Source organism: Ambystoma mexicanum, chromosome 11 (genome assembly GCF_040938575.1).
Source record: "Ambystoma mexicanum isolate Mex_15411 chromosome 11, UKY_AmexF1_1, whole genome shotgun sequence".
NCBI classification, from domain to species: Eukaryota; Metazoa; Chordata; class Amphibia; order Caudata; family Ambystomatidae; genus Ambystoma; species Ambystoma mexicanum.
In genome coordinates, this window is record NC_090934.1 from 818,563,842 (window position 1) to 818,590,884 (window position 27,043).

The 27,043-nt window shown below is 48.2% G+C and overlaps 1 protein-coding gene across 1 annotated transcript in view; it reads right to left on the minus strand.

Moving 5' to 3' along the window:
* The window catches only part of PIK3C2A (phosphatidylinositol-4-phosphate 3-kinase catalytic subunit type 2 alpha), a 2,027,647-nt gene that overhangs the window by 863,762 nt on the left and 1,136,842 nt on the right, over positions 1 to 27,043 (minus strand). Inside the window, exon 20 of the mRNA XM_069623772.1 lies at positions 5,920 to 6,024. Within this exon, the coding sequence (XP_069479873.1) occupies positions 5,920 to 6,024 (105 nt within the window). The remainder of the gene's footprint in view (positions 1 to 5,919; positions 6,025 to 27,043) is intronic.

Below are 27,043 nucleotides of genomic sequence, written 5' to 3' on the forward strand. Positions count from 1 at the left end.
AACCGTGAACCTCAGGTACTTCTTGTGCTTGGGATGGATCGGCACATGGAAGTAAGCATCCTTGAGGTCGAGTGACACCAACCAGTCCTGAAGCTGAAGGGCCTGGAGGACTTGAGAGAGAGAAACCATCTTGAACTTGTCCTTCCTGAGGAGTTTGTTCAAACCGCGCAAGTCCATGATGGGTCTCAATCCCCCGTCTTTCTTCGAAATAAAAAAATAAGGGGAATACCATCCCTTGTTCCTCTCCGCCACAGGCATCAGTTCTATGGCGCCTTTCTCCAGCAGGGCTTGAATTTCCTGCGCAAGGAGCGGATCCGGACTCTGCAAAGAGAGGTTCCCCGGTGGATTGTCGCGAGGCCTGTGCCGAAAGGGAAGACAGTAGCCGTGGGTTATGATCTCCAGAACCCACACATCTGAAGTAACGGCTTGCCACTGTACAAGATGCTGCGCCAGCCTTCCCCCAACCGGCGAACCATGGGACATGGCCTCATGACTGAATGGGAGCAGCTGCGGCGTTACCTGAGGGCAAAGAGGCAACTGCCCGAGCGGCCTTGGCACCACGGGTACCCTGTCGTCCACCTCTGCGTTGGCCTCTTTGACTGCCAGCTCCTCTCGCTTTACTGAAGGAGTAATAGCGAAAGGAACCACCCCTCCACTGCTGTCCCCTAGGACGAAAAGGCAGAGGTTGGCGAACTGCAGCGCCCAACGACTTCGCTGCAGCTTTTGAGGTCTGCAACCTCTCAAGGCTCTCGTCAGCCTTGCTGCCAAAAAGGTGTTCACCGTCAAAGGGCATGTTGAGGAGCCGGGAGTGCACATCAGGAGCAAACCCCGACTTCCGCAACCAGGCAAACCTGCGTATTACGGTGCTCGCCGCCATGGACCTACTGACGCATTCAGCTAAGTCCAAACCCGACTGAACGGACTCACACATGGCATCCTTACCATCCTGGACCATAGCAAGGAAACCTTCCCGTTCGTCCCCTTCGGGAATATGTTCAGCCGCTAATGCAACACAGTTCCACAGAGTGTGTGTGAAACGAGACAATGCACAAATGGAGTTGGCCGCCTGAAGCGCCATACCACCAGAAGAAAACACTTTCTTCGCCCAGCCATCAAAACGTTTGTCGTCCCTATCAGGAGGGATGGTAGGGTACGACGCCTGCTTTGCCGGGGCTGTGGCCGCCTGCACCACCAAACTCTCCGGAGTGGGGTGCCTGGTCAAGTAGCAGTCATCGCTACTGGCTGGACGGTATTTTCGCGACAAGGATCTGCCCACCGCCGGGAGACTCTCCGGAGCATTCCAAGCCGCCGCCACTCTTCTCTGTAAAGCCATATGGAACGGCAGTACCGGATCAGTTGGGGGACCAACATCAAGGATGTCCGTCAGATCATCCTGCACAAACTCCCCTGGGGGAGCAGACCATCCCAAGTACTCAGAAACCCTAGCCATAAGGCTCCGGTACGAGGAATCGGCATGAGAGCCAGGCTCAGGCCTACAAAACTCATCCTCCGGAGAGGTGTCCAGTCCACTAGCATCATGCAGTGACTGTCTCAAATCGTCAAACTGACTATGGCCCGAGACAATTTCATCTGGAACCCGACTAGGAACCAGGCCATCAGAATCCTCATCCGCCTCTGAAATATAGTCCAGGTGGCGAAAAGAAGGCACCCGAGAGTGCTTGCTCTTAACCAGAGCTTTCCTAGGGGGTTCTCCCGTGCCACGGGGTACCTCCGACACGAAAGGCGTCAATGGCGTCGAGCGAATCGGCGCCGGCGTCGAGAGAACCGGCATCGGCGCCGAGAAGATTGGCGTCGAGGAAATCGGCGTCGATGTCAGATGCAGCGCCTCCAGCATCGGCGTCGACACAGCCCTCGAGGCCGGAGCCCCGAGCGTGTCCCTCGACGACCTGAGCGTCGACGGCTTCGACGACTTCCTCGGAGCCGGAGCCTCGAGAAAGCCTGTCGACGCCGATGTCTTCCTCGAAGACCTCACAGGTGCACACGGTCTCGAACGCGTCGAGGACCGGGACCTGGAACGGGTACGTCGAGAACGAGTCTCCTTGTCCGAACGGGACCTCTCCCGTGACTCGTGCCGACCACTCTTGCGAGCGGTGTCTCTCGACCTCTCACGACCGACCCCACTCGGGGGTGCGGACGGCTTAGTACCCTGCGACTCAAGAATCGCCAGCATTTTCTTCCCGAAGGAAGCCCATTCCTCCGGCGTCGCAAGGCTGGTGGGGTAAGCGACGTGCCGGGCAGAGTCCTCTGAAGAGGACCTGGAAGACGACCGGTGTCGGCGCTTCCGAGAATGCCTGGAAGAGGCTGAGGAGTGGCGAGACCGACTCCTAGAAGGAGACCCACGAGACTTCTGACGATGGCGCGGAGAGTCACCCCTCGAATCATCCGTCGAAAGCCCCGCAGACTTCGACTTCCTGGGCTTGGACACCCGACCTACCGACAACTTCTTCTTACGTTCGCGTAAGGCTTTGGACGTGAGCGACTGGCAGTCGATACAGTCATCCGTGTCGTGGGCCTCCCCGAGGCACCAGAGGCAGGCGTCGTGCGAGTCTGTCACCGACATCTTGGACCCACACTCCCCGCACTTCTTGAAACCCGGACGCGGGGTCGAAGACGAAGTAGAAGACATCTTCACACGAAGGATTCTCACAAAACGAACAGGTTCGAAGAACCGAGAAGAACAGAACTCCAAAGAGTCAAGGCGTTAACCGAGATTCACTAAGCAACACGTTCGCGGAAAAAACGGAACTGAGGCTACGGGCGTCGTGCGTCCTACTTATCACATCGTCGGACGTCGGAGGAGGCCCTCGACGACGGCGCATCGACGTCATCGACGCAGGACGCAGACGCCGAAAAAAGTTTCCGAAGCAGCACAGCTGTGGTGATTACATGTCATAGATATGGAATACGTCGGAGGACCCAATCCCCTCGAAACCGCTTTTCTTCCATAATATAAAAGTAAAAAGCACTGATCTGTATAGATGTTTTTATAAAGTTGGGAAGTAATATTTCGAAGTTTTGAAGAAATATGTTGGTATCTGGCCTTTTTTCTCCGTGGGAGAATGCCTCGAGGACTCCTCAGCGCGACGTACGGTTAGAATCTAAAGAATCTAAAGATGGCCTCCTTGGTGGAGCTCGTCACTCGACATCCCATTGGCTGAGGCAGAATACACCCAAAATGAAATGGTTCGGCTATGAAAGTGAGCTTAAAAGCTCTATTTTAAGTTATAATAAAAGATTAACAGTCGGCAGCGAATATTCAAAGCATGTGAATCCATGAAAGATCAAATGCTGGTGAAAAGGGGGACTCCTGCCACTGTTCAGTGGGTCCAAGTTGGAGGTAAGAGTTTTACAAAGAGCAGCCCGCTGACGAACTGAAGTCGACCTCTGCAGCTGACCAGTATTGACTCAATTGATGAGCCCAGGAAAGCCCTGCTCCTTTGCCTAAACTCAAAGACCCTTGTTGGTGTTTCAACCCCTGGACCATGAAGCAGTCTGGAGGATCTGTCCCTTCCAAAAGGTCCGTGCACCAACCGGTGGACTGGCCAGCTCCCTCCTGGGCTACCTCGATGCAGCCGTCGTCATACTGAGCAGAGCCTTGGAACTTTACAAGTCTCCTGCTTCTGCATTTTCAGCTGTCTCACTCCAAAGGAAGCTAAGGTGGGGCACCTTCTGTGTTCACCACTGTATGGTCACCTGTCGTCACCTGCCTGTGGTGACCTTCCTTGGATCGTGTCTTCATGTCTCTGAGGTTTCCTGTGGCGGTCTCCCCCGCAGATGTTGTCCTTTGTCTTCATTTGGTTCTTCAACTAGAAGCTCTGCGCATCAGATTCCTGTGCAGCATGACCGATCAAAATGAACTCCCAAGAAACAAAGTATCCTTCTATCTAGATAACCATCACAGTAGGAACAAGAACAGAACAAAGAACCTAGAACACAGTTTGGAACCTACACAAATGGATCTGGAACATCCCGGGCCAAGGGGGTACATATACATACGTGTTGCTTTTTACCCAGGTCTCCCTTACGGGGCCCTGGGCGTAAAGTCCTGCTCCCAACTCACTATGGCCTGACTTCTGGCCCTGGGTTAGGGATACTTTCCTAGGCCTAACCTAGTGAATAAGATTGAGTTGAGCATTTACCCGAAATTTACTAACTGCTTTTATAACTTATTTGAAAACTTTCTAAAAGCACTATCATAGCCCACTGAATCATTTCTGAATAACCTCACCTCAAGAAGATACTGATTGGAACTTGTGACTTTTGGGCACAAGACCCTATACCATCTCAGGGGTGGACTTATTAAGATTAAGGGAAGCTATTGTTGTGCTGGCTTTGCCTATTCCCCTTGCATCAGATGACTCTGCTATATTGCACTGGTAATTATTTCACATGCAATTCCATTCTCAGAATGGTGAATGTGGATATATGGGTGTGCAGTCATAACATCGAAAAAAAGGTCGAATTACACAAAAATCTTAGAAAAAAAAGTCGAATGATTTATTTTTTTTAATTTATATTTATTTTTGGGTCCCGCATGTAAAAAAAAAAAGGTAAGAGCAAAAAAAAAAAAAAAAAACCTGGGGGGAACCCCCCCATTTCGAATAAAAAACGTAATAAAAAAGAAATTCGACTTTTTTTTCAACATTATTTTTTAATTTTTTGACTTTCGACATTTTGGTTGTCGATTTTATGACTATAAACCGTATATATGATATATATGGTTTTGTGTGACAATACTTACCTGTGTTTTATATGCTTGCTGTGTAACTGAAGGCCTAATAAAATAACTGTATTTTTGCATACTGTCTAACCAGAATTATTGGTGTTGCCCTGTGTGGACTCATTGTAGCCCTAGACTAATACCACACTTTTCCTGAGAGTAAGCCTGGACTGCTCAGCTACCTTAACCTTGATCAGGTTTTGGCTAACCTCTCAGTGTCGGTCAAGTTTACCATAAATAGAGTGGCCTCCCAAAATCCTCCCACCAGGGCTGATTTTGGAAATCCATTTGAACAGTTAATAGAATGAATTATGGGAACCTCCACGTGAAAGGAGCTTCCAACTCGAATATGCCTAGACTCTTGCTGCTCAAGTCAGCTAGCACCGTCACAAGCAGTGACAAGGGGAGTACAGGGGTAATTCAATGGGCTAAGACTCTAAAACGCACGTCCTCTTTTGCATTATTACAATTTGTCATCAACTGAGCCAGTGAGATATTGCTAATTTTAGAAGTGCTAGTTCGACAAAACGACTTTGTCTTAAGGACCCCTTGTATATAGTTTTACACCATGTTCTGAAGCAATCTCTTGATAGCCAACTTGAGAATGCTGGTGGTACCCAGCACCAACATTTATAACCATTTGGCTTACCATGTCTCCAATGCCCTCACTTGTCCATAATTTTGTGCAACATACTGATAAGTTTGAGGACTATTCTTTCTTTTTAAGATATGTTCTGCTCTTCCAATTAGGTTCTACTTCTCTTTTGGAAACGTGTTGTCATAACATCTGCTGTAACTGCCTAAAGGTTATTCTGGTTGCAGTTTATGCTGCACACATTTAAATTCAAAATGCAACATAACTACAGATTACGTACAATTTTCATGATTTTGTACTATTGAGCTATTTGGTTCAAACCTTTTATTAAAACGCCCCAACTTGCTCTACACTTTAGAAGCAAAAGATAAAGATCCACAATGTTCATTTACAAAATATTCATCAATTTGAAGTGAATTCTCAAAGACCATTTGCCAACACATTCATAGATGAGTTCATTATGGAGCATGCACTGTAACAGGTGAAAGCTTAACATAACATTTTTTTCTCAACAAAACCTCTTTCCTATCAATACTAAAAATTGTTAAAGAATAAGAAGAATAAAGTATATAATTTTATATACCTTAGTATTAAATTCCTTTGGAACCAAACTTGGGTTAAGAGGTAGTCGACATTTATTCTTTGAGAAAAATGACTGCACACGTTCCATTCCCTCTTGGAGAACAGTCTGTAAATGAGATGAAATATAATGTGAAAGTTGTAATGTATCAATTTCTAGTGTCAATCTGGAAAAAGAAAAGTGAAAAAAGAGAACATATTGATAAAGGAAAATTACTTCAATGCAGAATCAGATTTCATAGTAATTCCCAAAGGCTGTTGATGAAGGATACAGTTTTGTTAACTGTACCATAACAGCTTAGACAAGCACTGTCAAAGCAAATAGTTTTTGGCTACACATTGAATTGGCATTGGTCCAAAGTTGCACTATATGCTGATGCAGTATCATTCGTCAACTACTACTATTATATGCTCTGGTATTGGCGGCATAAAGCAGGCATTGCTCTTGTAAACCAGGTACTGCCATCAAAATTCTATACCAGATACTCAAGATTTCCAGATTCAATCATCCATTCAAAGACAAACATCGGGGTAAAAGAGTACCATCAGATCGCAGCTCCATCCAGTGGAAAGCACCATAAAGACTGGCTAGAAGTTGAACCATCAACAATGTGGTAACTCGCATCACTGCTAAAGATATGGTGAGTTCGCACTTCCGTATCAGGCTCTGTTATGCACATTTAACATAGAAGTGACAGAATCTATTATATCCATTAAGCAGAGTAAAGGGGAATTCTATTCTGTCAACACAGAAAAGATACACGCCCGCTCCCCTTTTCAAACTAAAATCAGGAAGACTGTGTACAACCTCCTCTTCAAAGAACATCTTGCCAATAGCTCCACTCAACTCTACTTCTCCCCCTCGGAAGCTCTTCTTACCCATCCCCGCTCCTCTGCAACCCCCCCATTCTACTTGTAACTTTTTCAGCGCATCCCCCCCCCCCGTCCCCACCAGTGCTTTACCACCTCCCCTCTAGGTTTGCACTTTGTGAATACTATACATACATAGCCCTAGTAAATACAAGTGCCAGGACAGATTCTAATATGTTCAGTTATCACTGGAAGGGCGGATTCCACTGTATCGAATGTGCACAGTAAAGACAGACTCCATAGGTCTAGTTACCAGACTAACTCTGGATTTCTTGTGTAGCCAATAAGGAAAGATTCTAGTATACCCACTTAGCACAGTAATGGTAGACTCCAGTATGCCCAATTAGGACAGTGAAAACATAGTGATATGTGCCCCGTATGCCCACTTTTAGAACTGCAGGACAAGAATGCATAGGTTCCATTAATGCAGTGAGGTCAGATTAAATGATGCCCAGTTAGCACAGTGATCTCGACCATGGGAAAGGAGCATTCTTCAACTGGGTCCTCCTAGCTTATTGGCCTCACAGCCATTGACACCAAGACCAGAGAAGTGGGCAGATGGCTCAGGGGAGCGCAGGCACACCATGGGTCGCCATTCATGTGGGCAGGTGGCCTGGGTGATTGTAGGGACAACAACGCTCACCTTCCCTGTGAGACTTTTCCACTGCTTGCGGAACAGCAACATACACGTGGTCTGGAGTGCAACAAGCCCCACCAAAGTCTTCAAACCTGAATAGGGTGGGAGGTCAGGTCTGTTTGGGGCTGGGGGGTAGGAATTCAGACAGGGCTGGCGTCTGCAAGTAGCAAACATCCCTCCGGTCAAGCAGTCTCTGGCCCAGTTCTTTGTGGAAACTTGGATAGATTTAAGAGAAGGGGCTGGGCCAGGGTAGGAGGTTACGATGGCTTGTGTTGCATGTTTTAGCCAGAGACCTTGCCAGGTTGTCAAACCCGATTACGTTTTGTCAGAAGAGACATAGCTGATATGGGGCAAGTATTTATTCTGGTGCAGTGGGAGGGTCTTTGAGTACTTTTACATTTTTTCAAAATTGAACTTTATTGGCATTTCGTATAATACACTAACACGCATTGTCAAAAGGACTCCCTTCGATGACCCACCCAACATAACACCCCTCCCAACAATTGGTTAACCTTCCACCCGACCCCTCTCCCACCCCCATGCAGCAGTTACTGATCAACCCCCTCCGGATAAGACCGTTTCAAAGTCTTTTGGCCGGTCATCCAGCCATTGCATAACAGGCCACCCTTTCCAAATGATGTCTTCACCGTCCACTATTGCCCCATCCCTAAATCCCATCACCCCCCCCTGTGCTTTTCAATGGCCATACTTCTCCAAGAAGGGTGTCCCCAGGCCTTCAATATTGGACCGAGATTTGTCCAGAGGTGTAAGGAACTCCATATCGTAAATGGCTCAGAACTTCCCCACCCACTCCCTTTCCGCAGGGGCAAGGTAACTCTTCCACAACTGAGTGAGACAATATCTTACAGCCAGCAGCATCACCCTTACCCTGTGCCTGTCCTCTACCTCATCTTTCTCCTCTAGCCACACCCCAAAGAGGAGTAACCATGGTGAGTAACCTATGGATCCCGTCCACCACCTCGATACATGTCAAGACCTTCCTCCAGTACGCCTGCACACTGGGGCAGACCCAGCACCTATTGATGTAATCCCCTCCACCCAGGGGCACTTCCAACAGCACGAGTTGTACCCCCTACCCATCTCCGCTAGCACCGCCAGAGGGTAGTGCCATCTATGCAGCCGTTTCAGGGCCTGATGTCTATACTGCAAGGAAGCCATAGAGCAAGAGACTCTTCTACACATCAACGAGCATTGGGCATGGTCAATGTCTCTCCCGAGATATTGTCCCCAGCTGAACCATATTCGATTGGGTCCCTGGGCTCTGCAAGCAGTATTGCCCGGTACAGCCGAGCGACAAGCCCCTCAAGTCAGTTTTCGTGAGCAGGAGCTGTTCAAGCTAGTTAGTCCTCTCCGCAAGTTCTCTCCCCACTACACATCCCTTCAACTGTCGGTAGCGGAATACTGACAGCATTCCCAATGCCAACAGCTCCTCCAACCGGCCTACAGAAATAAAAGCCCCCACCCTTCCCATATTTGCCCCGTCCTGCTTCATACCAAAGTTGGAAGGCCAGCGGCGGCGCAACACCGTCCCTCAATGGAGGGACCCAGATATAACTCCAGGGCGGTGGCCATGTGGACAGCAACCTGCCCCACCCCCCTCTCTTTCTAACAGGACCAGACGACCTCTAGGATCGGGTGGTGCAACACCCTCCCCGGGATGCAAGACCTAGGCAACCACAACCATTCCCCAAGGACCCCGGGGACAAGACCTCGTTGCCCATCGGCACCCACTGCTTGTCAGTGAGCCGGTCCAGATGTTCTATCTACCAAGACACAGATCTGAGCCGCCCTATAATAGATTGAGAAATCTGGGAACCCCACTCCCCCCTCCTCCTTCGGGAGAATCAATGTCTTATATGCAATTCTATGTTCACTCCTCCATCCTCACCGCCAGGACCCACAGCTCCAATACCAGTGCATAAAGCAACGGGGAGAGCGGACATCCAAGTCTCGTGCCCCGCTCCAGTGGAAAGGCCTGTGATATGCCTCCATTCACCACCACCCTAGCTGTCGGTTCAGCATATAGAACTCGGATCCATTCCCTCCATCTTGAGCCCATCCCTATGGCCGAGAGGACCTGCCCCATGATGGACCTGTACGAGGCACAGTTGGCATGGTCTTTGGGATCAATGCTATTAAGGCCCGGAGGAATGTCGACAGTACAGTGCCCTCCCCAACAATAGAGATAAACAACTTGGCCAGGGGTGCCACCAGGAGGGCCTGATATGGTTTGTAAAAATCTGTGGTGAACCCTTACTCCGACTTTAGCTTTTGTATTGCCCTCAACACTTCTTACTGTGTTACCTTCCCCTCGAGCACCTCACTTTCCTTCACTGTAAGTCTGGGAAGCTGTACTCTATCAAGATAGTGATGCATTTCCTCTGGCGATGCCTCTACCAGTCTAGCGTAGAGATCCCGATAGTATGCAGCCAACTGAGCTGGAATATCCTCTCCGCTCTCCACCAAGGCGCCCATAGAAACAGTAACAAGAGAAAAGAAAAGGGATCTAGGGATCCACCAAACCCTCTGCATCCCTCTTCATGTGTCATCTCTTCAGAGCAATGGGGTGTTGAGTTTCTGATATTTCCAAGCCCCCTGAATTTTGCGCCTTCCCAGGGCAGTCTTAGGTCCTCGAGGCTTTGGACGAATATCAGCTCCATTGCCTCCCTCTTCTTGGGGGGCTCCCCTCCGTGCCCCCATCAGGTCCTCCATGGCGAACCTGATCTCCTCTGTGACCAGGTTATCTTTGCTCCTCCCATTCAAACGCCAATGCGAACGGATAGTCCCATCTATACTTCACTCCTTTCCCCTGTAGCCACCTGGTGAGGGGACCACACTTCTTGCGTCTCAGCAGCGTGTGGGCTGAAAAGTCCTGAAAAATTACCACTTTAGAGTCTCCATAGTCAATGTCATCCAGATGCCATGCCCATACCTTCTCTCACCCCATCACTATAGTAGTGCAATCGTGCCAGGACCGAGAGCGGACTTCTACTTCCCACCCCCTGGCAGGATACACTCTGTCCAGTGTTATCTGCTCACCCTCTTTGGAGCCCAAAACCATTTCTATTATTTATTGGGTCTTCTGCTGCAGGCCTCGGCCTCGAATTCTCCTTCTGTTTCTCGCAGCCCAAAATAAATTGAGGTTGCTCCGCCTCTCCCGGTTCTCGATGTCGTCCACCTCCAAGAAGCAGGCCTCTGTTTGCACTTCCAGGCTCTCATTCGATGCTTGGTTGGCCTCCACTCTCTCCTCCAGGGTAACCATCTTTGCAGAGAGATCTGCCACCTTTGCCCCTATATCCGTCCGCATTCCTCCCATCTCTTCCAGGATGGCCTGGATATCACTTTTAATCGTACCGCTCTTCACGGAGCAGGAGTGAGGTGTCCCCTCTGCCTTGGCCATCTCCTCACCGTCCTGATAGCAAAACTGTTCCAGGGTGCCTCTCCAGCTCATCCGGTTGCACCCTCTCCTGTCCACCCGGCCGCCCCCCCTGAGTCTCATTCAGGGTCAGGCGCTCCCCTTCTTCGCCCTCTTGAGTCCTCAATGTCTCCCCACTGTGAAGAGGGCCACTAGGTCCTCCTTTGATCCGATTGCCACTTCGCAGGGGCTCTCAGAACCAATCCTTATCTCCAGGCTTCATTCCCAGTCCGACCTGCTCCCTGCCCCCTCTGCTATACAGGGATATTCAACTGCACCACTGCTGTCTGGGCTTCCTTGCTGGCTCCCACCACCTTACTCCCTCTTCAGGTGGCACTCTCCATTCACCACAGAGCTGCGTCCTGCCACCTGCCTCAAGGGGGGTCGCTGCCCCATTACACCACCTCTCAGCCTGCTCTCGGGATTGCCTCTCCAACAGGCCACACCAGGTCAAGTAAGGACAAGTAAGATGACACGGAGCAACGCAGGTTCGATCCCCGGGTCCGCGCTTAGAAACCTCTGGGTATTAAGCATGTTATAAATAACCTATCATATCATACAGCACGTGGACAGGGTGTGTGCAGTGGCAATTGCCAACTCCAGATTGGGGGTCGGGGGCTACAGATGGGGCGAGGGTCACGTAGAGGGCCACTCACTGGGAGGGTGCAGAGACTCTGGTGACTGGAGTGCTCTCCTTTGAACTGCAGACCAGCACTCAGTCTCTCGGCCCATTGGGGTCAGCCATCGTTGCAATATCCAGATCGTCCACAACTACTCACAGCACTTGGGTCAGTTTCCCTCCAGCCTGCTGCCCTTCCCACTGCCCACCTCAAGGCCGCCACTCACACATCCTCTCAGGCCTGCCTGTTACTTTCGCTGCAGAGCCCCAACTGCACTCCTTGTATCCAGATGTCTGCACCCAGGGTCTGTGGCTCCTTCAGAAGGTCCTCCACCTGGTGCACTGAAGTGGCTCAGTCCCTCCAGGGTCTGCCAAGCCACAGACCCCTCTTCTAACCAGAGGCGGAGCACCCCACTCACCCCACGGCTCTGGCTGCACAACTTCCTGAGCTCTTCGGTGCCCCACCTCCGACCCATGTTGCAGGACTGGCTCTGCACTGCTCATAGCTCCCCAGGGGTTCGCGGGACATTGTCCACTCCTGCTGTTGCTCCACCTGAGCCCGCCGCTGGCATAGCCTCACTGGCCTCCCCAGTCCTCTTCCAGACCATTGGGCTATTTCTCCAACTGGGGTGGCTCTGTGGCCACTGATGTCTGGCTGTCCCAGTCACACGAACTCATGGCTCCCGCCAACGACAAGGCTCCTTTTCCTGCCCAGCTGCTACCAACCGCTGTAGTGCTGGTCTCAATCGAAGGCGGCACAATACTCTTGTTCACCGGTGCCCCACCAACTCCGGCATTCTGGGACCTTCCTTACAGGGGGGTTGGGTGTTCCTACTCATCTCAAACTCCACAAGGCGCCAGGGCAGGGGAAGGAGCTCTGCGCCTAGGCAGCCATGTTGTCTGCGCCCCCTGGTGGTCTCCTACTTTTTAATTTTTGTTAATAGGTACCACCTACTTAGATCTAAAATTAATAGTAGGGAGTGAACGGAAAGGATGTCATTTGAGGGCAAATGCATATCTGCCTCTAGGCGTAGCTCATATATCCCCCTTCATACTAATGGTCTGCTGATTTGTTATAAGCAGTTGCATGCATGTCACTTCATCACAAGTGTTGGGCTTTTGATATGATCTGGATGGTTGGTCATTCTTTGATGGCAAAAGAATGAGCGGTTTTAAGAATGAGCGGTTTTCCTTTCAGTTGCACTGCCAGCTTTTTGTTGTTGCCAGCAGGACTGTTATGCTGTCCCAGCTGTGATTTAGCATACAGTCCTATGTAATTAGCCATTCACTCTGTTCTAAATATTCGAAGTCTCACAGTAACAAATACAGAATTTAAAGTTGTGTTGGTATCTTTTTGATGTAGTGCAATAATAGTCACTTATTATCTACAACTCATTATAGATTCCTTTTCACAAGTACCTAGACGGCATTATTCACAAATACTTATTAATTGTCATCTTTTTACAAGCAATTCATGGCCAGGTTTTGCACTGATCAAATCTCAATTTCAAATGTAGTATTGCTGCAAAGTGGTCCCATGCCATGTGTCCCCTTCAATTGAACAAGCAAGGTGTACCTTGCATGTAATTCCATCCATCGATGTTTGAGAAGGCTATCAGTTCTCATACTCCTCAATCATTCATGTACAAATCCTCACAGGAGAGATTAAAGATAAATATGTATTTTAGAATGTGTTTCCAAATAAACGATTAGCCATTCATTATTGACTATTTTGTTGGATTTAAATAAGTTTTGAAAATACACAATGGTCAGCAGACCAAAAAGACATTATATATATAAATAATCAGTTTGAAAGCACAGTTCATAAATATACATTTCCAATGTTGAAGCATGCATCTGTGATGAACTTATGAGGGTCAAAGTAATTTGCCACATAGTTCATTGCTGTGTTTTTTGGCATTTACAAAGGCTAGTATAAGCCTTTGTAAGGACCAATCGGATTTCAACAAATGATGTCCCTGAACAAGACAGCTTATGCTGCAAAAAAGTTTATAAATCATCCCAGGTTTGTAAAATGTCCATATGAAAGTTTGATGCTATGTTTGTTAAACCTGGCTCGTAATCTTCAGTAGTGCATACACCTTTGATGGTTAATAATTCCAGTGAGAAGTCAAATGGGTAGACACTGTATAAGCAGCTAGCATATGATCCCAACAGGAACTGATAGCATTCCGTAACATAGGAGTATCAACTAGTCGATTAGTAAAGACTATTACTGAAAAATCTCAATTACCATTGATAGACCATGAAATGAGATCTAATTACTTTAAGCAGCACCTATGGCTACATTAACATCGCTCGCACAACTGATTAGAGTTACCTTTGAAATATAACTCTTATTATATTGTAGTTATTAACTAAAAACACAGATATCCCATTCCGGCCCGAGAAAGCTTCAGGAGGAGAGTGGAACTTGTGTTGGCCACAACCTTAAGCAAAATAGGTCAAGGGTCTAAAAAACTGCAAAACAGTTGAAGTTTATTCTGTGTAGGTTGATTGTCCAAACTATTAATTTAAGTTTTATTATAAATTTCTATAAATATATATTTTTTTTGAACAGTTTGGTCTCATCTGTTATACTCCGTACAGTACTTAGAAGTAAAACGAGATCATTGGCAGGCACATACTCTGCAAACAAATCCTTCTTTGGTAGAAATCATCGTCAGAAATAACTGGAGCCATTAATTTCCTCTTCCTCAGTTCCACCATTTGGATTTATTGGAGTAGGAGGGAGGGCGAGGAGGAATTTGTACGAGGAATTATCATATGCATCAGAAAGAACATTAACAAAGGTATGTTTGTTCTTCTAATTCCGGTAACAGATTGCTCATCTTCTGAAAGAATCCCACAGCCATGCCATAAGATATAATGGAAGTAGGCGAATGGGGAGAATGAACCATCAGAGAAGAACATTTTGGAGGTTCGACCTACCCATCCTAGCATCCTCAATCACCACGGAATCCAGGTCAACGTGCCTCATTAAGGCGTGCAGTTAAGCCCATGTGGCAGCATTGGCATATTTCCAATAAGGGGACACCAGTCTGTAAGGCAGGGTTCACAGCCTTGACCTCTTGTGGAATGGTCACTTAGCCCTTCCGGAACTTTAAGCTAACCTATAGCAAGTCTGTATACACATGACAATCCATTGTAAGAGTGCAGAGGTAACACTGTGACTACAAAGGGGTCAAGGTGTTTGCCATAAACTTTTATTCAAAGATAAAAAGGAAAAGAACACCTTATCTCGCCCTGACTCGAAGAGTAGTTTCCCTGCCTCAAATTAAATAACTAGTGTCAGAATGTCCAAAGCAAAAGTCCCAATGTGCTGTGTCAAAATCATAACTCTGTCCCTTACACGCTAAGCTAACTAAATCAAAGAACATGTCTTCTTGGTACAAAGGCATGATGCCCCCGAACCCCAGACAAAAGGCAGATGGTGTCTTTAAGACTTTGACACAGTGGTTTCAGCCGCTGTTAGGAGGGGGGGGGGGGAGGGTGGAATGCCTCCCTTCCCTTAGCCTTCTTCAGGTTTACAATGCAGTTCATTGGGGTCCCCGACCCTGGTTGGCAGCTTTAACTTCGACTTATTGTATGCTGGACTCAAGAACAGCCTAGATATACTCCCAAGCTGTAGCGATTCCCTGACCGTGGTGGGCAGACCTGGTTCCCTCTCACCAAGAACAGGTAAAAAAAAAGTTTAGCCTGGATGATTCCAAGGCTGTAGTGTGTCATACAGGTTTGGATCGCTAACCTGCCAAGCACTGAATGAACTTTCCATCAAGTTCCAGTTCTCTTTAATTGGGTGCAAGCCCCAGGCTCGCAATTCCGATCAAAGTTCTCCTTTACATGGGCTTGGTTCACTCTCCTGCCAAGCCATTCCACGTACCTCTTCAATTTTCTCTTAGTGCATTAGGGTCCCAGAACCTTCGTATCCAACCTTCTGGCTACTTGCGTACCTGATGGCTTAGTTTGTGCAGTTGACTGCTCCCTTGAGGTAGCTGTGCTAGCTCATGAGGCATCAGCACCTTCCTTAAGCTTCCCTTGCTCTGCTGGGTCTACGCGGCCCTCCTTCCTTCCGGGACAGCTCTGTCTTGCACTCCCGTGCTTCCCGAGTCTCTGGGGCGCCCAGAGTCTTAGTCCGTCTTTGGGACGTGTGGTCTTCACATCCAGGACTGGCCTCGGGCACTCTCTCCCTGTTCCTGGCATCCCGGTAAGCATCTGCCTGTACGTTGGGCTCCTCCCGACTCTCGCAATTCCTCCAGGGAGGGCTTGACAACATCTAGAGTCCTTCTTTAGTTTTTAGCTGGTTTCTTCAATCAAATGCCGTGAACCACGGTTTGGGTCTATTTGACCTAAACATTTGACCTAATCACGTTTTATCAAATTTATTTGACTTTTTTTCAGTCAACCCCCCACTTCCTCTCAACCTACACTATACCCTTACCCACATTACTCACCGTAATCGTATTTCTGGTGCTTGTATCTGCTTAAATTCACATGCTGTGCATAGGCCAACATCTAGTGGAAGCTGCGGAGTATTACATTTTGTTTTTCGAAACTCGAAAATGGGCATCGACACAGGGCATGCCAGTAATACTATCCCTATTGTGAGGTCCACTGTACCCATGATCCCTTACGCGTCTAGGACCCTCAGATTGTATTTTTTCTGACATGAGGTAGCATGAGGAGTAGAGCGAGTACAGATTATCCAAGCAGATAGATAGAAAGATATGACTACAAGCATCCATGCGCCTTCTCTCAGAGGGGAGGAAGGGTGGGTCGCATGTGAAACTAAGCAGATACAAGCATCAGAAATACGATTACGGTGAGTAATGTATCCCTTCTGAGGCTTGTGGAATCTGCTTAGATCACATGCTGTGCATAGATTAGCGGCCAGTGTTAGAAGAAGGAGGTGGGATGTGAGAAGGGTCATGAGCAAATAAATGTCTTAGAACCGCTTGTCCTACTTAAGTATCTGTCTTGGAATGAGTGTCAATGCAGTAGTGCTGAGTAAAAGTGCGAATAGAGCTCCAAGTAGCTGCTTTGCAAATGGTGTCAAGGGGTACATTTGCAATCAAAGCAAGAGTGGCCCCAATGCCTCTTGTAGAGTGGGCTCTTGGCTGAAAGGCAGAGTTTTTTCAGAAAGGGAGTAACACAGCTAGATACAATATATAATCCACTTAGAGATGGCACCTTTAGAGACGCGATCACCCTCTCTGCCTGTAGCTACGGAGACAAAAAATTGGTCTGTTTTCCTTAGCGGTCTGGTCTTGTCTACATAGTATAGGACCACCCTATGCACATCTAGGGTGTGTAGTTTCACCTCCGCAGAGCTCTGGGGTTCTTGGAAGAAAGCCGGAAGCTCAATGGACTGGTTAACGTGGAATTTAGAAATAAACTTAGGTGAAAACCTAGGGTGTGTTCGTAAAACCAGTTGATCTTTATGAACAGTAAAGAAAGGATCCTGCGATGACAGAGCCTGAATTTCACTGACCCTTCTTATCGACGTAGTGGCTACTAAAAAGGCAGTTTTATATGTCAGATGTTTGAGACTGCTTTTATGCATGGGCTCGAAAGGGAGGCCCATGAGTTTAGCAAGCACCACATTAAGGTCCCATCCTGGTGGTGGGTTAGAAATTGCAGGGTGGAGTCTCTTTAGCCCTTCCATGAAGGCTTTAACCACTGGTACTTTCCACCACGACACCTTGTTATGGGAGGTGGTGTATTCAGATAGAGCTGCCAGGTGTACTTTCAGTGAGTTAAATACCAACCCTGCGTCCAGCAGGAGGAGCATGTAGGTGACAATAGTGGAAGAAGTGCAATCATCAGGGTTGATTTGTTTATTCTGGCACCAGATAACAAATCTTTTCCATTTGTCAAAGTAGCAGTACCTCTTGTTTGGGTTTCCTAGATTCTTTTAGGATGTCCATACATCTCCGAAGTAAATTGAGATGTCCAAACTCTGTGACCTCAGGAGCCATGCTGCCAAGTTCATTGAGTTGGGTTGAGGATGCACTGTTTCACCTTGGTGCTGGGACAGTAGGTTGTACCAGCACGGGAGTCTGATGGGTTCGCACACTGCTAGTCTGCTTACGTGTGGGAACCATGGTTGCCTCGCCCACATGGGAGCAACTAGGATGAGCGTCATCGATTCCCTATGCATCTTGTTAATCACCTTTCTGATGAGGGGTTGGTGGAAAAGCGTACGCAAACATCCCTGACCAGTTCATCCGCAGGGCGTTCCCCTTGGAGTCTGGCTGCGGGAACCTGGATGCGTATCCTGGGCATTGCCTGTTTTCGCTTGTGGCGAATAGGTCTGTAGTGGGGAAACCCCACTGTGAGAAGATGTCTTCTACGACTTCTCTGTGTAGACACCATTCGTGTTCTCTTGGGAGGAGATCTCTGCTCAAAGCGTCCGCTAGTGAATTGACATCCCCTGGAACATGTTGAGATGACAGGTAGATGTTCCGTCTGAGTGCCCATATCCAAATTTTTTTCGTAGCTGTTGTGCTGTCTGTCAAGATCTGCACCGACAGGTTCAGCAGGTGGGGCTCGAACGCATGAAGCGTTCTGAATGCTGCCAGAAGCTCTAGCAGGTTGATATGATTCTTGTATTTGTAGTTGTATTTTATTTATTTGTATAGCGCAAACCAGGCCCGGAGGCTACCGGGCGCATATCTTAGAGGCAGTGGTTACATAACAGTATGACATTTCAAGTAACATTTGAATTGAACAAAGTAATCAGAACACATTAGAAGTATAGACAGAAATACATAGGTAATCAAGTTTTCAGAGTGAAGCTTGGTCGTCTAAGGTGACTAGCCAGAGTTTGGCTTTGTGTTTGAATAAGTTCAGGGAAGGCAGGTTTCTGATAGTAAGAGGGACAGAGTTCCACAATTTGGCTGCCAGAACTGGGAAGCTGGACCCACCGGCTGTTTGGAGCTTGTATCTGGGGATCAGTAGGCTCTGGCTAAGGGTAGACCTTAGAGATCGAGATGGGGTATACTGCGTGAACCCTGAGGAGAGATAGATGGGGGCCTGGTTATTCATGCATTTGTAGGTCAGGGCAAGCGATTTTAGTGATCTCCTTTGGGGGACTGACAGCCATTGAAGGTTCTTCCTAGTTTCCGAGAGGTGGGCTGATCTAGGGATATCGAGGGCTGCTCTGATGGCGTTCTTTTGTATAATCTGGAGTTTGTCTAGGTTGCATTGATTGGTGCCTTGGTACAGTGCATTACAGTAGTCCAGTTTGGACAGGACCGAAGTCCTAGCATGGATTGTGCAGTTATGAGTGGAGAGAAAAGGGCGACATGCTGTGATCAGCTTGCAGGTGTAAGCAGCGGCGGCAGCAACTGCATTAGTTTGTCTGTGGAGGGAGAGAGTGGAGTCGAGGTAGATTCCGAGAGTTTTGGTAGCTTTGGAGACTTTTATGGAGTTCCCGTCGATATTAAAGGAGCTGAACATGGGGTTCAGCATGTTAAGTCTTTGCTGTGTACCTAGGATGAGGAGCTCTGTCTTATCGTTATTAAGACAGAGCTCATGTTATGCCATCCAGGTTTGAATGACATAGTATGTGTCATTTAAGGATTTCGAGTCAACCGTGTAATCGCCCATGATGGGGATGAGTATCTGGGTGTCATCGGCATAGTTAGTGTAGGTGACACCCAAATAGTCAAGCACATCAAACAGGGGTTTAGTGAAAACATTGTAGAGGGTGGGGGATACACACGATCCTTGGGGGACCCCGCAAGGGACTGGCGCAGGGTCGGCAGAGGAGGTTGGGGAGAATACCCTCATATGTCTGTTATCCAGGAATTATTTAATCCAGTTAGCGTCATTGTCGGAGAAGTGGGCTGCAGTTTTCAGATGGTGACAGAGGATTTGGTGGTTGACCAAGTCGAAGGCAGCAGATAAGTCTAGTAGTAGTAGCAGGGCTAGTTTACCTTTGTCTTTAAGGTCCTCAATTTGGGTTTTGAGATCTAGGGGGGCTGTCTCCGTACCGTGCTTGGGTCTAAAGCCAGATTGTCTAGTGCCTTGAAGATTGTTAGTTTCCAGGTAGTTCTGTATCTGAAGAGACGCTGCTCCATCTAAGATTTTTAGCAGAAATGGGACCGTCGTGATGGGCCTGTAGTTGGTTGGGACCTCAGGATCTAAGGTTTTTTTTTTTTTTAGAAGAGGGATGACCCACTCATCCTTCAAATTATTGGGGACCACTCTTGATTGAAATGAGGAATTGATAAAAGTAGTAATGAAAGGAGCAAGGTCATGGGCCGATTCCTTAATGATCGGTGCTGGACAGGCGTCCCCTTGGCAATTGGAGGGTTTTAAGTTGCAGATCATTTTTCAACCTCAAGGGCGGTGAGCGGTGTGAAGCTGAATGGCACAGGAGAGTCTGGGGTGGTTATTTTAGGTGGCGAGGTATTGCTAAATAGGGGAGTGTGGAGGGAGTTTTGTTTGGCGTTGATTTTGGATTGCAGAGTGGTTATTTTGTTGAGAAGTGCATTTTGTATATTGTTGCACCAAGTGGTGTCTTTGGTGCACACGTCACGGGCAGGTGAGGGGGATTCTTATTGTTTGAGAATTTTAAATAATTCTCTGCTGTTAGATATGCGTGAATTATACGTCTCTTTTTTGGCTTGAAGGATGGCTTCCTTATAGTTAAGTGAGGTGATCAGGAGGGAGGGTTTATTAGCTGAGCTGGGATGACTTTTCCAAAGGGCTTCGGCCTTGCGCTTTTCTTTGCGCAGGGCATTAAGCTGTGGGGTGAACCAAGAGTTCAGTTGGGACTGTTTGTGTTAGGGAGAATTCTCTGTTTAGGCTGAATTTCCTAACCTAGTGAGTCCCCCAGAAGCTCTGCTGGATTTGTGGGGTTTATTTTTTTCTCCTGCCAAGAGTGAGACTCTTTTACCCTCACTCTTGGGCATGATTTGAGTGTGTTTCTTTGAATCTAGATGTGCTTAATGGGCTATGGGGTCTTTTACCCCATAGGTATCCATGTGTTTTTGTGATGTGTGTTACACAGCACCCTCGGTGCAGTAACGCAGGGGTGTCATAGTGACCCCCCAGTATAGACTCCATACCCTGGGACTGACTACTGTCTCCCAGGGCATGTAAAGTCACCATTGACTTTACTAGTCTTAAATTCTGAACAGAACCAGTACAAACCATCATATTGTGGACGTACTGGCTGGGGCAATTCAATTGCCCCGGGGTCTGTTAGTCGAGAGGGCACGTCTCTGTCCCCCCTGATCGAGTTTTGGCTGGTGGCAGTGGATACTACTTTTTATATTCAACCGCGAATATTTTCCTATGGGATTTCCCATTGTTTTAGGCTACTATCTTGATTTAATTATTTACGGTAGCCTCGAACATACCGCCGGTTTATTTAATTAATATTAATTCTCCGGTTAGTATTTTTTGTCAAAACTTGATTCTAAAATGGCGTTTGTGTTCTCTTCTGTGACTCCAACCCAAGTCGAGCCCTTTGTTCCACTTTTTGGCAGGCTTCTCCACAGAAGCCCTCCAAAGTGGTGCCACTCTGTCTGGGGTACTTAGGAGGGGTGGAGGGGGATTTAGGCACCCTGGACTGAGTTGCCTAGGCAACTCAAGTCGCACTCCGTCCTGATTGGCCCAAGTGGTGAGCCGGCCGGCTCACCACTTAGCATGTTTGAGTGACAGCTAGGCTGAGTGAATGGGGTTTTCTGCATAAAAGCAGGGCTTTGGGAACGGGAACTTGAGAAGTCGCCACAGGACCTAAGAATCCGACGAGGGAGAAGCTGAGCCGACCTGCCACAACGCCACCACCGGTGGAGCCCTGCTGGGCCGTCTCACCACTTTTCCCAACGACAGAGGAGATCTCCCGCTGGAGAGTCTTCTTCCTTTGACTGGTGGGGATAACCAGTTTCACCGTCTTTTTGCCTTCCCGACGTACCTCGTGGCCGCCTTGCCTGTGCCAAGCACCCCGGCAACCGGGATACTACGTTTTACCACGACCACGAACAAAGGTACCACCTTTAACCGGAAAACTCTGTGGCTGGTTTCTTCCCTGGTAGCGCAACGACCTTCATCTTTCCTCCAATTTGAGATCTTCTCTTCCCCTGGACGGCGACGCGACTTGCACCCACTGCCAGGAACAACTGCCACCGCTGGAGGATCCTTCCCACTTAAGGTACCGTGTCCCGCCTGGCTTCCCTCGCTACCGACTGTACGGGGTAGATTTAGCCCCCGGCTTTCGAACCTGGGTTAGCCTAGGACACCCTGGCTAAACTTTCCTAAGCCTCTCTAAACTCTTTTTGAACCCTCTGCAAGACTTTCTAAGCCTAGTGTAACTGTGTGATCTTGGGCGCATTTGTGCTCTGCTCTCTCTAAGAGTGGGCCCAGGCTTTGGACTTTGGCTCACCAGTGACTTTTGCTCTTCTGCCTTGCTAACAGTGTTCCTGAATCTTAGAGTGGTGTATCTTTCCATATTCTGTCTATTTCCCTCCCTTTCTCACAAACTTATTGGAGTGCCATCTAGTTAAGCGCTCACCTCTGTATGAAAATAAGTGGTGTCTTACTGTGACTTATCTGATAAGGAAAAAGGGGTGTATATATTACAATAGTAACTGTGTTTAGAATATTTTACAACAAGAGTGCTGGAGTGTTTCAAACAGTGTGTTTTTAAATAAATAATTATATACTTTGATACCAAAGCTCTGGTCAGTGTTTGCTTGTATTGGTGTGTCTGAGTGCCTATTGTGTATACTTTGCATACTGCCTAACTCTTCTTGAAAGAAGTCTGACTGCTCAGCCACAGCTACCAGGTAAATCTGGGTGGTACAGACTGCTACCAAGTGGGTTTACTGCTAACACCTGTAGTCCTAAATCTTTTGCAGTGTTCCCCAAGGGAACTGCACTGGTTTCTGCCTAACAGTTTGGCTTTGCGAGTTTTTAGCGGGGCTATGCGCTCAATGGTTTTGATCATCAAGCTGTTGAAGGCGTCTACTAAGACGGTGGGGTCCTTGTCCTTGTGCTGCGAGGCAAAGGTGTTCAGGCAAGGGAGGATGAGAGGAAGCAGTTTCTCCCTAGTAATCTCCTTTTTATTTCTGGTGGGTATAGCGGGGGCTATGGTAGGTGTGGGCTGAGGGTTGGTGGCTGGCAGCAGGAAGGTGATGACATGATGGTCAGACCAGGCGCAAGCGGTGTTGGAGGTGACATTGGTATTACAATTAAGGTCAGCTAACCAGTCAAGCATTCTACCCTTGTTGTGTGTAGGATCACGAATGCGCTGCTGGAAGCCTAGGTTGGAGAGGGTGGTGGCAGCTTCAGTGGCCATGTGGTCCTTGGGATCTGAGAGGCCAAGGTTGAGGTCACCTAATAGCAATATCTGGGAATTAGGCTTGGTGTTAGCCGACAAGGTGGATGCAACATCATCAGTAAATTAACCCAGTGGACCTGGAGGTCTGTATATAAGGCGGAGTGTTGCTGTGTTAGTGGGAGAGAGGGATGGTTTCATTGATAGTGATTCTGCAGAGCTGAATTGTGTATTGGCAGCAACTTTCATAGTGATCTTGTCACTATGTATGAAAGCGTCGACTCCTCCTTTAGACATGTTGGATTGTCGGTCGTTTCTAATAATGGCATAACCCTTAGGTAGGGATAAGTCGAGGAGTGGGCCAGAAGCATCATGTAGCCAGGTTTCGGTAATGGCTAGGAAGTCGAGGTTTTGGACAGTGATGAGGTCTGCGATGTCAAGGGCATGAGCCGTAAGGGATCTTGCATTGATAAGGGCTCCCTTGAGCGCTGAGGTAGGTGAGGTGGACGAGGGGGGGGTTGGGTGCCGTAGGTAGGTTGGGCTGTGGAAGGGCAGTGTGGCTGCGCTGAGTGCAGGGTGGTCGGGGCAGTCTAGATCTAAGTCTGAAATTCCTATGTTGTAATTGACATGGAAGATTTGGTGTAGGTTTGGTGGCAAAGTGCTTAAGCCACAGAGCTGGGTCGTTGAGGTAAGGATTCAAGGGAAGGTCTGAGCAGTGGAGCATGGTGGAGGGAAGGGTGAGTTGGAAATCGTGGATGTAAATGTGGTGTGTCTTATAGATGCTGCCAGGGTGAGTGCCTGCAGTAAAGGGTAAAGATCCTAAAATGACTATGTGTGTGAGGTAGAGGCTGGCAGAAGGCATCGACCGCATGTTGTGGCCTGATAGTTTGCGTGAGGCGTAAGGTGTGGTGCCAAGGGGAGGGATTTTAAGGTAGCAATGTCTGGGTACTAAAACACTTAGATACAAGGCAGTGGCGGTAGCATCTAAATTCGAAATAATGCAATTAGGCTAAAATCAGCAATTCTACAGGGCATTTGGGCTCAATGCAATGGGGGTACCAGCTAGAATCAGGATAATACATTTAGGCAAAAATCAACAATTCTTAAGGGCAGTTAGACTCAGTGCACTGAAGGTAGCATCTCTAAATGAGATGTATCAGTTGGACTGAGAGTGTGTGAGGAAACACTGAGGTTCTAGTGTATAATTGAACTCAATAAAGACATAGCTAGCACCTGAGTTTCAGATAACATAATTTAGAAAGCAAGGTGACGCAAATAGCCAAGATAGGGGCCATGTAATTAGGATCTGGTGGCACAGCACCTGGATGTAGAGGGGCAATGGAGGGGTGCGTGGTGTAACAGTGATAGACTACGGTGGACACTGATAATTGACACTGAAAATGAGACACAATCAACAACATGCACAATTTAGATAGGTTGACCTATGGTAATTACAATGAACATACGGTTAAGCAATAGAGAAAGGTACAATATATGCAAAGGAGTCGTGTGGAGACGTAGTGCAAAGCATAGTTTAGGACGAGCAAGTAAAGTAAAATTCTTGGCCACTGTGTGAGACCAGAGACCCTGAGCTGTGTGGTGAAGGAGGTGTGCTCCCCAACCTGACAGGGATGCGTCTGTTGTGGCTACAGCCTGTACCTCGGGATCGTAAAAGGGTTTCCCCTTTGACAGGTTCTCTCTTGTCCACCAGTGAAGACTTTGTACAAGTGTTGGCGAAACGACCACTAGATCGTCCCACTGACCACTTGCCAAAGACCACTGTTTTGCCAACCATTCTTGCATGGGACGCATGCGCAGGCGCGTGTGGGGGACCAGGTAAATGCATGACGCCATCATGCCTAGCAAACGCATCAATTTGCGCACCGTTATCTGGTGACCGGGCTGATATAGAGGTATTTGCAGCAGTAGATTCCGAATTCTTTCCTCTGATGGAAAGGCCAACCATCTTGAGTGTTTAGGACAGCTCCTAGGAACTGTTTGGCGGTGCTTGGCACCAGGCTTGATTTTTTCTCGTTTATGGAGAAACCAAATTCGAAGAGGAGGTTGATTGTTCTCTGAATGTTTGATCTGCAAATTACCGGGGTCTCCTCCGTGATGAGCAAGTCGTCCAGGTAAGGGTACACTTGGATTGCCTCCCTGTGTAGGTGTGCCGCCGCCACCGCCTGTACCTTGGTGAAAACCCTTGGAGCCGAGGCTATACCGAAGGGCAGCACCTTGAACTGGTAGTGCTGACTGTCCACCTTGAAGCACAAGAACCTTCTGTGCGCTGGGAACATGGAAATATGAAAATAGGCATCTTTCATGTCCAATGTTGCTATGTTATCCCCCTTTTTTAGCAGGGGGATTACCTCTTGGAGAGTAGTCATGCAAAATTTTTGGGGCTTGACATTCTTGCTTGCAGAGCGTAAGTCCAATACTGGAGCATTGTCAAATCTTTTTTTGGCACAAGGAAGTAAGTTGAAAAAATAACCTTGTTTACCAGGTGCCCCGGGACGAGTTCTATCGCGTCCTTTGCTAGAAGATTGACGATCTCCTCGAGGAGGATCTTCCGGTGGTTCAAGGAATGTACTTTTTGACGTGGAGGGTGGTTTCGGGGACGCTCTAACAGTTCTATGCAGTATCCTGTGGACAGCACCCATCTGTCTGATGTGATCCCTTCCCAAGCTTGGGTGAAGTTGGTAATGTGCCCACCTACTGGAGATGCGTGGGAAGGGAACCTTATCGCGGCGTCACTGTTTTGCGGGAGGTGTGCCGCCTCTGCTGGGGCTGCCTCTACCCTTACCACGGCCCCTTTTGTTTCCCCTGTTGACACTCTGGGTAGACTGCTGGTTGTTACCCCATGATGTACCCTGCGCCCCTGAGAATGGTTGGGGCCTCTTTGGGAATTTTGGCCGCATGGGCGACGAAAATTACCGTTCCCTCTTTGATTAGGGGGTTTGTCGGTCAACTGTCCCAGGGATTTCAGAGTCTCATACTCATCCTTGGCATTTTTTAATGCGTCCTCTACCGCCTTGCCAAACAGTAGATTAGGCTCCACCGGCATGCGATTAAGGATGCTTGTGTCTCGGGTTTAAACCCTGATTGTCTTAACCAAGCATGCCTCTTAATAACAGTGCTCTCTGCTATTAGCCTGCCAGCATTATCTGCGGCATCAAAGGTTGCCTTAAGGATGCAACCGGACACGGCTCACCCCTCCGACACAACCTGTGCCAACTGGCCCTTTAAAGGTTCCGGTGAGGAGTCGATGAGTGCAGCAACTTCTCCCATTGGTGGCAGTTGTAACTAGCCAGCAGAGTGGTGGAGTTGGCAATCCATGCCTGGTAGGCGGAAGTGGAGGCTACCTTCCTTCCCAACCCGTAGATCTTCTTGCTCTCCTTGTCGGGGGGAGCCTCAGACGAAGATAGGGGCGTTCCTGCCCTCTTCCGGGTATTAGTCACCACCAGGGAGTCCGGTTTCAGTTGCCCCCTTATGTAAAGCGGGTCTTATAGGGCTGCCCTGAATAATTTTTTGATTCTGGGGTTTACTGCCCTGGTGAGGTTAGGATTGAGAAGGGAAGGATCAATTCTCCTTTGTATAGACTTGAGAATAGGGATGGACTGGGCAATGGGTTTCTTTTCTCCCACTAGTTCTTCGGCAAAGTCCCTCTCCTCCTGTGCTCCCTGAGTGTCAATGCGGAAGTGTTCTGCCGCTCTAGACAAAACATCATTTAGAAGAGGTTGGTTGTCGATTGGAGAGTCAGTAACCTGAGGTTCTTTGCCTACCGGGGAGTCTACTCTGTAGACTTCTGGGTCATCTTCCTTGTACTCTTGGTCCTCGTCGTCCCCATAGTAGTCCACCCCAGTTTGGTCGTCCAACGTTACCAATTCTGGATCCTCACCTTGTAGTGGATCCTCACTACACTGAGTGTATGGATGTACATGGAAAGGGTCAAAAGACCGATTTTGCATTGGTGTCTCAATTCGAGGTTTCTTACCAGGGGGTTGCTGGTCTGTAGACCCTGAGGGAGTAGTCACGTCAGGGGTATAAGAGAGGAAGTGATCTGGGTTTTTGGCATAGAAGTCTGCTAGTGATGACATTCTAGACATAACTGTCTATATCCTCACTGGACCATTCTTTGGAGCTGGGGATAACCCTTTCCTGGGAGTGTTTCCCTGTTATGACATGACTGGATTTAGGGTTTGTGCAGGGGTCTTGGTTAGGTGTTTATCAGAAAACTTAGCAGGTGCAGAAGGCG